Source organism: Protopterus annectens, chromosome 3.part0, assembly GCF_019279795.1.
Source record: "Protopterus annectens isolate FY-2018-M chromosome 3.part0, PAN1.0, whole genome shotgun sequence".
In the NCBI taxonomy this organism is placed as follows: Eukaryota; Metazoa; Chordata; order Ceratodontiformes; family Protopteridae; genus Protopterus; species Protopterus annectens.
In genome coordinates this window covers 1,945,904,888-1,945,918,174 of record NC_056731.1, presented here as the reverse complement: position 1 = coordinate 1,945,918,174, position 13,287 = coordinate 1,945,904,888, and the positions used below count along the sequence as shown (strand labels likewise).

Genomic DNA, 13,287 nt, shown 5'->3' with positions numbered 1-13,287 from the left:
GTTTAAACAGGCACTAGGTCCTAGGTGTATTAATTTAAGGAATGTGTTACATTTATAGAAGGAGAGCGCAGCATCTCCACCATAATAGTCAAGGAAGATGTCCGTGCTTCGAAGGTGCAGCCCCCTCCCCAGGCGCTTTACAAGTCCCTTGCAGCAGGCTGATCAGTGACTTCCACCATTTCACAGCTTCTGCCATGTGATGAGTCCTTTCTCCCACCAAGTTCTACCATAGCATCAGTTTTAGTGGGCTTGGGAATTCTTCCATTTTCTTATGAACCCCTGTAGTTAGAGCTAGACTAGCCCATCTGTCTCTGTGTTCCTTTCTGTAATACAAAAGTAAGAGATCTTTCCAGTGTGTGTGTGTCAGACTTCTCAATTTCAGAGGGTGAGGAGGAGTTGGACTGCATGTCTCAGTTGTCTTCTAGGACTCCCTCGAAAGACCTTTCATTCTGGGAAACAATGTGATGAGAGATCATTTTAAGTGTCAAACCAAAGAATTGCCAGCGTCGCAGAAAAGATATGGGACTTAGGGATTGGATCTTCCCACACTTCTCTGTGCCTTCAAATTCAAGTTACATTATTAGAACCAGACTTTCAGCATCTTCTAACATGAGACCATAGAGTTTCAGTAGAGTCCAGGAATCTGGTAAGTTCTTCTATAAAACCTAGTAGTTAATGCACTTTGTAACATATGTGACGTCTCCTGTGAGAACTGGACTAGATACTTGACTGCTTTGTGGAAAGAAGCATAAATGCTAGCAATACTGACCTTCAGAACCCAAAACTGTTAACCCCAAATGATTTAAGTTTCAGGAAAAATCCCTTAAAGTTTAAGGATGTTATAGGGAGAGTTCAGAATGAAATTCTAATAGCATCAGTTTTGACCCATGTTAGTAATACCATACAGGTGGGTACACATACTGTCAGATGTGAGCACGATACTAGGTGGGTATGATCTGCATCTTTATTATGGAGAAGTCTGTAATCTGATGACTTGTCTGGCTGATATTTCAGGCCCTACCAGATGTCAACATGCAGCTCCTCAATGCCCCTTTAAAGGGGAGGAGCTATTATTTGGGGCTACATGTCAAGAAATTTCTAAGAAACTAGAGAAGAGGAAGACTGGAATCTGTGAAACAGCTGCTGTACTCCCCAATTCCCAAACACCTCAGTAATTACCGTAGAAAACAGGCCTAAATTTGAGATGCAAGATGCTAACGTAGCAGGGTTGCCCATGGGAGTAGCAGACTGACGAAAAAGAATCTGTGGGGGTCCTTTGGGCCAAAATCACAATGGGAAGTAACAGTGACAACATATCACTTCTTCCTCAACCCCAGAAATGTCACCCCGGCCACCCCCCCCCCCCTGCCTTCCAAATTCTATTTAAAAAAAAAAAAAAAGCAGCCTGCTGGCCCTATTCTGCTAGCAGTAGGCAGATATCAACACAAAATAAGTATAGTATCAGAACAGGTTCTGTTTCAAAACTGCTTGAGGAATGTAAGGTATTCCATTAGTCTCAAAACAACAAGAGGATCTGTTAGGCCCCAAATAAAAGCCATTCTATCACAGAAGGTAGCACAGTTTTTTTTAACTCTTGGCTGTTCTTAGTACCAGGAAAGTATGGGCCTTGGAAACCCGTTGTAGGTTTATCAAGACAAAATAGATTCCTTAGGGTCCCAAAATTAAGAATATATCCTGGCATCAATAGATTTTCTTATGTTCTCACTTAATGCTGTGCTTAGCAGGTTTGTAGGACTAGGACACTAATGTTACTCTGATAATTTGAATGAATATTTTGATGATGCAAGTAAGTTTACAGTAATGTCATCCACTGCTTGAACCTTGTTCCTAAGAAACAATTCTGAAAGCTGGTTCAAGCCTCCTTATATAATCTCATGACCCTTCATTTAAGGTAAAACTGATGTAAACATGATATTGATGTACACGGACTTACCACTACTTTTATTTTACCATTTCAGTTGCTTTGCAGATTTTAATGAGTGCTTTGGTGAGCTGTAAACTATTCTGAGTACTCCTCAAAAAGTAAATGATGCTACATAAGGCATTTTAATTGACTAGTATTCTGAGTTACAGGTAAGCAAATTTCATCCTAAAGCTGGCTTTTGATGTATACTGGGAGCCATAATTCATATGGGAAGGTCACTGAGTCAGTCTCAGCCTTGTATTGTTGAGTACAGTAAATAGTTTCCATTTTTGGTCATATTCACATCATGATCGTGAACAAGGTCCTCAGAAATGTGAGTGTTGCAAAGATAAAATGGGAAAGTTGTCCATTGTAATGTTGGAGATCAGTATGGCTTTTTTTTTAAATCTTGCAGGCCTTCACTGGGCTTTGATATGTCTCATCCCTTTAATTTAGGTTATTCTGACCTTGCACTTTGGAACCTCTAAAGTTCAGTTTATTTTGAGTTAAATCATTTCACTTCATCTCATTTCATCTTCCTACTGACACCCCATTGTCCCCCATTGTGTCCTTGTAGACTGAGGGGAAAGAAGAGGAAGCACAATTGGATCAGACTCCACTGAACGGAGATCTGATGGTGCCACAGGCAGGCAGTGAAGTACAGGAGAATGGAGTAGGAGACTCTGAGCCAACGGGGGTTGACCAAAGACAAAATCTGAGCTTCGAAACACAAATCCAAGAGACAAGTAAGTATGCATGCTTTTCATTCTTGTAAGATGCAGTGCAGATGGGACCGCACTTCTAGCTTTCTAGTAGCTTTGCTTGGGTTGGGGCAGCATTTTTCCAAAGCTTCATCATTTTGCTGTAATTCTGTTTTACGTGCATTAGTAACTATGTTTAATGAAATTATCTGTAACTTTTATTTTGCAGGCATCTAATGATGACTTTGTATGGTTATCATCTTCCCACCCACTCCCCTTCCTCTTCACCTCCATCTTTACTCCATTCCTCTTTCCCTGCAGATTGAGTCTCACAAGCTGATGTTCCGTGAAAATGCCCAGGCTCGCACAGACCATGGAGCGGACATTGTGTACAAATCCCCAAACATTTCCAACAGCACTTCACCGTGGCGCAGCACGTCAGTCAGTGAGAGTCTTAGCTCCATCTCATCACCACAGCTTGCTACCCTTGCAGATGATGATTCCACTGCTCTTGTACAGCAAGGCTTCTGATTCTCCCTACTGTGATGTTTAATTTTAAGAAAAAGTTTAGCCTCATTAGCTGGTCTGGGTTAATAACTGGGAATTAGTGGTTTCTCGTGTGTTTAGTTTTAAACATTTAGCAATATATGAAACTGTGTAGCATTCATGTTCTAATGAATAATTTTCATATTTACTGTAGCAATAAGCTGTCTAGAAATGAAAAGGTAGAGCTTTTCAAGACAAGTCTTGCTGATGAAATGCATTTGTAATGTTTGTCAAGGCACAAGGAGTGGTGCCCAAGCCTTGAAAAAGTGAATGTATCTGCCGTCAAATTCTTGAATTCTGAGGAAATTAATTAATCGTGACAGTTTCCTCCTATTTTAACACATTACAGGTTATGTAGCTTTCTGCTGAAGGCAGAGATTAGTGTGCTGATTGAGAAAATACTTCGGTTAAAACTTCTTGATAAATTACATATTTCTAAATAAGTGTGTTAGCTGTTTTTGAAGGAAAAAATATATTTATTAGAAAAACAGCAGCACAAAACATGTTTTACCATTTTTGATGGCAGTTTTTTCACCGATTGCACAAAGAAAGTTTTTTTTTTTGGGTACTTCATTATTAAAAGTAGTAACTGTACCAAACAAAACTCATTGTGCTTCCAAAGTGCTAACAATAGACTTTGAAATATCATAGCATCTTGGGTAGTGTCAGTTGACTTGTTTATATTAAGCCCAGTACTTAACTAATGGGGATAAACATTATTTCTTTTGCATCTTTCCTTGCTGCTTAGTTTCTAGGTGTTCTGATTTAATACTGTACTTATATACACTGTATGTATGTATACATTCAGTAGACTCTGTTAATTGTAGACTGATTAATTTTTGTGATACTATGTTAACAGTGTACAATGGAATGTGTTGTGTTTTCTCCTTTGTATTCTAAGCAATAGAACAGTAATAATATGAAAAGGTTTACTGTACTGGTTTCTCATAACACAGTGAGCAGTTTTTCTTCTGACTGTTTTGGTGTGATTAAGCCAAGCTGTCGCTGGAAGTGGTAAGGAAACATTTATGTTGTACAAATATTTACCCACTTAAAATGCCAAGCCCAAGGTCTAATTAATACACTTAGCTTGTCTCACTTCCTTAGAAACAAGTGTTGACTAAGGTGGAAAAGTGACAGGAATTGACTTTACCTAAAAACTGTTAACATGTTTTCCATACTTTTTCTTCTAGTCCTTGAACTTTATAGGCACTGTAGGACACATGGATCAGACTTTATAGGCACTGTAGAATATATTGAGGATTACTGACATACAGCATATCATACTTTTTTCAGCATGGTGGGTAAAAATTATTTTACAAGGAAAAGAGAAATTGCTAATTCCAGGCACTTTAGACAAAAGTATAGGATTTAATGGTTATATGTCAAGTGACCTTTTATCTTTAAAAGAGTTAAGATGTCATTCCTCCGAGGAAAAAAAGAAAGGGTGAAGATGTAAAGAGAATGACTTCTACATGCCAAGTAACATTGTCTGTAGCAAAAGAAAAAAAATATATTGTGCTTTAATAAAAAAAAAAAAAGTTTGCAAATAAATGGACTTGCAGAATGTATCCCATTGTAGAGGTGTGTTCCAGGAAGAAGTCTAGAGTACCACATTTTCATTTGCATTTGCTTAGTGTTCATAGAGCTCTGAAGGCGATCTGTAGCACTGAATAAGGCTCATTTCTTGTTTTAGTCTATTTTTTGTGTTGCTGAGATTTTGATGCACATCATGCTACATTTTGGACAGCTAATGTTTAATGTATTAATACCGTGGGAGACACTAAATTAATATGCTGTAAATGGATAACTTACTGTAACTCTTACTGATCTTCAATTTTTAAGATTTATTTTCATTTGAAACTGGGATCAAAACTAACAAGATGAAAGGTAAATGCACATGCTTATAGAGAAATGCTCGTTAAGGAGTCAGACTAAATTAAAAGAAAATAGAATTTCCTACGTACGGCATGCATTTGGTCTTTCTGCCCCCCCCCCCCCCCCCCCCCCCATTTTGGCTCTTTTTTTCCTAAATACCAAGGTAATAGTACACAAGTACAAGATGTTTGGTTAGGTTTCCATTTGTATTTAAAAATGAATGATTTTAAATAAAATGGTATTAAAATGTATTTCACTGTACCCCCATATGATCTGAAAAGTGTCTGGATCTCAGATCAATTTTTACTATTTTAGATTGTTTAATTTGTCATTATTTCAGGTACTTGTAGAGACAAGAGGTTTGAACTTCCAGAAATCACTTTCAGGCTAACTTAGTTCTTCATAAAGAATGAAAATATAACCGTCTTCAGCCCCCAGAGTGCATAAACAGGTGGGCACACATACCTTGCATTTTACATTCTATTCTGGTGATACAAGCTGCTCTGTTTTAGTTGGAGCACAATCACTTTAGGATGTCTTGGATCATATTCCTTGTATCTCCTGGGCTCATGTCCTGTATAAAGCTGTGGTTCCAGTTGAAGTTTCTATGAACTGATTGGTCATATGCAACATTCAGAAAATGAAAGACTACCATGGGCTAATCAGGTTACAGTATTTTGCAATGTTTGTAAAGGGGGGGGTGGTGACTGTTCCCACCACAGCCTGATCTCATAATGTGTGATACCTCCAAGGTTGCACTGCCTCCATAGAAAAGGGCATAGTTGTATCTCACCTTTCTCCGAGGTGTAGCATACTTGGAGGCAGTATATGGATGAGAGGGCAGAGCCCCTATTTGTAGTTGCAGAGTGGTATACTTGCATAAGTGCTGCTCAGTACTGTGTATTCCTGCTCTGTTCTATTGTGGTTATGTGGTCTCTGTGGCTTTCATCCACAGAATGGTGCTGAATGCAACTGGTCTGTAGGATTGACTAATAGACATGTAAAAAAAAAATGCATAGATATATACCATGAGAAAAAAATGCAGCAGTGAGAACTGAATTTTTTAATGCTGTTAGCTGGGGAATTTTTAGCGTACACTACTTTTAAAATGGAATGTTTTCTCATTAATTGACTGCTACAAATGTAATGGTGTCTCTCTGATTTATAGTTTATAGTCAGAGGAATATTTGACATCTAGCTAAGGGTAACATTGCCAGATGTCTGATTTGAGTACAGTAAGGTGACATTGTACAGTGTGTGTGGATAAAGCTATAGTAATTATCTTCTAGACGCACCAAGGTGAGCTTCACATAGGAGTGGCTTTTGTCTCCTAGGATATTTTATTCAACCCACCCTGTTCACTAGTATGCCAGATGTACTTTGTGTCTGCTATAAGAGCTGAAGGTATACAGTATCATCTGCAGGTGTGGTTCATATGTACCTGTTGTGGAAGGGTGGCAGTTGTAAAATACTACTTGATGGTTTTCTTAATGGGAGCTTATGGAATTTCAGTTGATAACAGTATATTTAATAAAGAGCCACAGCTGCCTTATCTAATCCCTGGTGCACTTCCCCAGTCTGGCATCCCTTAAGAAATGTCTAAAACTGTAGCAAGCCACTTGCTACAGATATAACAAGTGACTTGCTACTGTTAGAATAACTCACACAAAGTGACTGCAAATGTAATATCTGCATTCATTTCTGAATGTTGGTACTGCAATACTGCCCCATTGACAATGGCTGACTATGCCCCCAACACCTTGCATTAGAGCAGAAGCCCCCTTTGATTCATCCTAGCTACACCTCTGATATGATGGTTTTGAACTTTAGTTTGGAGAGAGAGAGAGAGAGGCAGGCACTGGTGCTAATAACTGGGTCTTCATAAATCACCTGTATTAAACCAGGCTGTTACAAGAGCACTGTAGTCAGAAAACTGAAATTAATGATTTTTATTATATGTTGATCTCTGCAGTGCTAATGGGCCCTCATAATGCCAGAAGTGGTCATCATTGTTTTATAAAAGTGACATAATGGTTGCTATGTTGACGTTATTTTGTTTTTCATTTATATTTTTGTATGACATACAGTTTTTGTACCAACAAAGCAACACTTTGTTGTGGTACTTTTTACAGTGGATGTTTTCATTGTATTAGAGTGGAATATTCCAACATCTGTCTTTGAGAAAGTGTGGAGAGCGACATTGCATTTTATGCCTCTCTGATTTCTGTTCTTTCTCGTTTCTTAGATACATTTTTCTAAGTAATTTCTTGTGTTCTATACAAATCTTGGTCCTATTTAGCCTGACTCCAGTACTGGAGGAGGCAGTGCAGGGGGAGCAGTGAAGAAGTTTAGCATACCCAGCTGTCCTGGGGGAATAGGGAGGGGGGTTGCATGTACTGAGGATCACTGGGTGATGATAACTTACTGATAAAGACTTGGCAGCTCACTGCTTATGCCTCAAAGGGTGGTGCAGGGATGCCTGGAGGAAATGCCCCTTGAAAAAGTGAGGGGAGATCCTTTGCTGCCATCCTATTGCACACCTCCGTATTTGCTTTGTCAGGTGCATGAGTTAGGGGCAGGGGTAACCAAAAGCTGTAAAATTGGGAACTATTCCTGATGGCAGTCTGAATGATTGCCTGTTTTGACCAACCCTTCCCCGGATGATTGGGAATGAATGAGCCAATTCACCATGGATGGGGTTGATGATCGACAGTGGGAGCAGTGTGTGCAAAAAAAAAAAAAAAACTATGGCTATATTGCTTTTAAGAGTAATATTTTTTAGTTGCATGTATTCCCCTGCTATGCACACTTTATTAATTTGTCAGCCAGAAGTATCTGGTTTCCTGTATTAAATACTTGGACCATCCAGGTAGTTGTAGTTGACAGCCAATCATAACAGCCAGATTGCCTCACTGCATTGGTTATATATATGCTGTTTGCTGAGTCAAGGATTATTTTGCATCATCCTAATAAGATGGAGAGAATACAGGGATACTAATAGTTGTTTTATGGGCTGTTCCCAAGTCAGAAGTGTAATGGATAATAAGACACAAAAGCCAGTGAGACAGATTCTTGAAGAATGTCACACAAGATTTTGTGTGTAATAAACATGTTATTCACTGATGAGGATGAATATCTTTCCCTTTCTGTAGCAATTCTGTAACAATTCTAAACCAGTTAAGTCATGTTTTAGTTTTATGCTGTGGTGTGTAGATAATGTGTGAAGGAAAGATGTACTCTACTATGAGGGAAAAGATGTATTAATTTCTACAACGGGATATGTATTTGTTCATAAGTATGTGGTTTTGCATATAAATCCTTTTTTGTTTCCTGCTGAAAGTACAACCACTCCATAATATTTTGAAGAATCCTAGCAACACTGCTTAGTTAATGGTCTTACTTCATTAAAACACACCCATGGATGTATGCACTCACCATGATCTTAGTTACCTGTATTTTTATAAGAATACTAGCTGCTAGAATTACCCCAGAAATGAGAAATAAAAAGTGATGATCTGTTGTGTAGGGAGGAAATTCAAAATGTGGAGTTGCTAGATGAAGCTTTGCTGGTGGGCATGCTTAGAACATTTTCTCTTCCAGATGTTTGAGTTCTTTCTGACCTTTTATTTCTGTTCAGGTTGCTCAATTAAGTTGCAATGCTTTGGTTTACTTTATCCTGTACATCTCAACGTTTAAGCATTGAGTCGTACCAGATACCACTAGCCTTTGAAAATTATAGCAGAAGGTCCAAAATAGGGACGCTAAGAATAGAATATCAGGTGACTCACCACTGCCATATAACTCACTGATTAGTCTTTGTACAAGCCTAGTTCATAAATTTGAATGTTTATAGTCTTTTCAGCATGTCCAGCTTTACGAAGAAAATCAGTAAAGCTAGGAGAAAATCAAGGCGCTTTTCCCAAATTGTAGCAGTTTAATAATGAGCAATTAAGCAAGTCAAAAGATAATTAAGGTAGATTCATGCCTTCAGTAAAGGGTTAATGGAAATGGATGATAGAGTGGGTGCCAATGTAAAGGAGCCATGATGGCTTGTTGATAAGGAAGTATAGGAGTGAAGCGCTCATTTTGTGTAAAATTTATAAGTGCAGTTGCAGCAGCTGGCGTGAGCATTTTAAGAGGCGCACATGTCAGATGAGTGTGTCTCTCTCTCTCTCTCTTTTTATATATATATATATTTGTGTGTGTGTATATATATATATATATATATATATATATAAATAAAATATTTAACATTTGTTTACTGGGAAAGTCTGACTTGGAACAAAGCCAATTTTCAGTGGAGGCCGTGGGAGAAACGCTCCAGATGCATGTCTTTGTAATGTGGGAGGAAACCATAGTACCTGGAGAAAACCCACATGAAAGCAGGAAGGACATGCAGGCTGTGCACAAAAAGCACTCCAACCGAGAATAGAACTGGAGAACCTCTTGCTATGAGGCAACAACCCTACTGCTGCGCCAGACACACACACACAGTCTGAGACTTTGTGCAACTCCCACAACAGCAAATCTGAATGAACCAAAGTAGCGATAGCATTTTCTCTTGAATAATATTGTTTCTGTGAGATTTGGCAACAGTGGAGTCTGTGTACATGTTTGGTGGTGGTGTGAAGGTTTGCCCACTTGGGGATGGGGACGTAGGAGGTTAGGGATGTTTGACATTTGCTGTTCACCTGTATTTTCATAATTATTTATTTTATTTTATTTTTTGAATTTCTGGGCTCTCCCGAGTCTATATTAAAGCTGGAAACCTTATGTTGGTGCACACAAATGTATTGTAGAATATGGAACAAAGTCTTTAAGGATAATTCATGATGGGGAAACAACGGTAAATTCATGATGAAAAAAAAAATGGTAAAAAGAGTTTCTTGGAATTTCTCTGCTAGTTGTACTGTAGATGTCAGAAGAGTGACACGCTGTCATTAGCAGTACCCTGTTGTAATATTAACTGCATTAACTCGTTACATTGAGTGACACCTCCAGGTGCGTCTGCAGTTGACTCCTACTGATGCCTCTAGGTGTCAAATATTGCTTGTTCATATTTGCACCAATAATTCCAAAAACATGCTATGTACAAGGTTTTAAAAAGATTTTGTCTTAAAGCTTACATAATGGCAAACTTAACTGCATTAATATTTGACCTCTGTCTAGTGCAGGTAAATAGGTTAACTGTTGTTTTTATGATAGTAATTTATATAGTTATATATTTGATGATGCAGTGGTGCAGCAGATGCATTGTCGCCTCACAGCAATAGGTTCTCTGGTTCAATTCTTGGCTGGGGTGCCTTCTTTGCGGAGTCTACATGTCCTCCCTGAGTTTGAGTGGGTTTCCTCTGGGTGCTTTGGTTTTCCTGCCACGTTGCAAATACATGGATCTGGAGCCTTTCTCCCTTGGCCTCTGCTGAAAGTTGGCTTTGTTCCAAGTTTGACTTTTCCCGGTAAACAAATGTTAAATAAGTAAATATAGATATAATTTTCACATTTTTCTAAATATCTGAGCAACCAAGTAAGACAAAATTCCTTAGCTTTATATGAAAGTTCTCAGCTAGATGAATAAAATACTGCAGATAGTATGTGTGCAACTTGAGTGATTGCTGAGATATATGGGTTGATTACAAAATATTATCAGCTTAGTAGTTACTATGTTTACTGTGACTTACAAAATTCCATTTAATACCTAGAACCTAAAAAATACCACCACTAGAAAAATAGTTTGTGCTGAAGAGTTTACCATTTATACTTCTTTCATAATGCCTGTAGTTCCAGAGATATTAATATTTTTTGAAATGAGGACACGATTTGATTCTGTCAAAAGGCTTAGGTTCCGCCCATTGGAAGTTACAGTACAAATTTCCTGAGCTCCATTGGAGTGAATGAGTTAAGATGTTTGGAGATTTTTACATTCTAGGTGAAATGTCCCAGCAGGTGGATTGTGCATAACATCATTTCTAGTAGTCCTCATGGGCAGCTCTTCCTTTTAACAGTACTTTGTTGGTGAATGTATTATCAGTGTACATTGGTTGTTATCCCTCCTGTCACTTGGTTCTTGCAACACCTTCCTGTGTGGTTTGCGTAGTAGAGTTTTCTTCATTTTCCACAACTTCTGCCTGTGACCAGGATTGCTGTAAAGGAAGTCCAGTACTTTTTTTTTCCTTTTTCCCATAGAAGTTTTGGAGCTATGCGCAACATTTCTACCAGTACATTACTGCTATCCCTTCTACAGTTGTGGGATTTACTCATTTCATTGATATAGAGATTATTATATACTTGCATACTTTCATACATGCATCACTTTGGTATTTTCTAATATTCTTTGTCCTGATGATATGTTTTAAGTTCAGGGTAATAACTGTTGCCTCCTCCTCCTTTTTGTATTTAAAAAAATACATAACAATGGTGGTAATAACACTTTGAGATGAAAACGTGACTTGGCAAAACCTTATCCTTGAGAAATTGTGGCAAAGGGCTGCATAGTTGCTCTGCTTAAGAAATAGTGATCATAATGACTCTCAAAAGCTAGTCGCTTTACGGAAAGTGAATCTGGCATGTTTGGAGTTGGTAAAGTGAGGGACTTCCTTGTCCAGGAAAAATTGGTTTGGGCAAAGGACTGTATGCTTGTCTTTCTTGAAAAGTTAGAACCACAGTGATTCTTCAAAGCTAGCTAATTTACCTGTTGTGGATCTTGTATGTTTGGGGATAGAGTTAGGTAGTATAGGTTAGCTATATGTCGAAGGGGAATCAATTACTCGGGATCTTTTCATTTTTGATAAGATTCTAAATTGTTTAGAGAAGAAAAATCACCAGTATATTGAAGGGCTAACAGCAGCAGCCATTGCAAAGCGCTAGCTAATAACTTCAGTTTGTGTTTCCCCAGTAGTTATTTGCCTTTGAGGTGGGGTGGCCATTTAGAGTTATTAAAAACAAAGCTCATTTGGGATCTGTAGGAGCATTCATTTCTATATAGTGCATTAGCAGTGATAGCAGTTCTGTCGTTTTTCAAGGTATTCTGATGAAGACTTTCTCTTGGATGAGTTCCATGTCCAAAGGGACAGCTCATTGATGACTGAGGATGAACTCATTACCACAAATGTGCACCGCAGCTGAGAGTGTGTAGAAACAGACAAGAGGGTTTTCCTGATAGGCCCGGGTAAGACAGCAGCTTCTCACTCTGTAATAAGTAGGGAAGACTATAGTAGTTGCAGAATACCTGTTTTCCATTGGTTGCTTTGGGGAATTTCTAAACTGCACATCTTCCAAATTGACCCGTTTCTTAATTGAAGCAGAGTGTTGAGCCAGAGGGATGCACATCTTTCCTTTGAAAGGGAGGCTTATTTACTCTTTTCCCTTTTTCCCTTCATTCTGAAGGGTACCCATTAAAGAAACATTAAAGATATTTTGATTGTGGCCCTGTCTGAAGTGGGTGGTGGTGAAGAAGAACTGATAAGTTTTCCGATCTAATATTCATTGGGCTTCTATCCTGACCACTGCAACATAAAGTGACATTTGCCATTTTAAGCTGAATGCTTTAGTTTTGCATTTAAATCTAAACACACCCAAATTCTGGGCTTAACTTTTTGTACACATGGTTGTATCTGTGCATTGCATGTTATCGGGACCGTAGTACTTAACACAGACCATCAATTGCTGACTGTTTTGACTTTCATTAACCATTGGAATATAGGGTAGTGTCTTTTTTAAACAAGGTCCACGTCATTTTTGGTTGCAGTCTTCACTTTTATCTTCAATGGCTTTAATTTAAACAATGGGACATTATATATTTATGCCGATTTTAGATTTTCTTTTTATCACCGTTTTAGCTGCTGTTATTTTTGCCCACATTTCCAAGCTGTAGGACTTTGATTTTTCATTACAGTACTCATTATAGAGTGCTTAATACGATTACCCTTAATCAGGCTAGTCATTGACTTATCTTAAGTATGCTTGCCCGAGAGAATTTTTTTTGTTTGATTGTACATATTTCTTTCCTAATGGTAAAATAAAATAAGCCAGGTAAAGGGTGTGATAAAAACATACATCTAGTAGCACCCACTGTAGATATTTATCTTACACTATTGGTGCATTATAAACATTTTATCTACATTCTTGGTGCTTCACTAATCTTACTAAAATTATTCTAATCCTAACATACTAAGCTATTCGTTACTAAAGTAAATGTTCATACACTTAAGCACTTGCTTTTAAGTTAAAAAAAATACTGAG

General features: G+C 38.1%; 1 protein-coding gene across 1 annotated transcript in view; it reads left to right on the top strand.

The window, feature by feature from the left end:
* MAP4 (microtubule associated protein 4) overlaps positions 1-4,742 on the top strand; it is a 189,143-nt gene extending 184,401 nt beyond the window's left edge. The window contains exon 6 of the mRNA XM_044066069.1: positions 2,947-4,742. Within this exon, the coding sequence (XP_043922004.1) occupies positions 2,947-3,156 (210 nt within the window). The 3' untranslated portion in view covers positions 3,157-4,742. The remainder of the gene's footprint in view (positions 1-2,946) is intronic.
* The last annotated feature ends 8,545 nt before the right edge of the window (positions 4,743-13,287 follow it).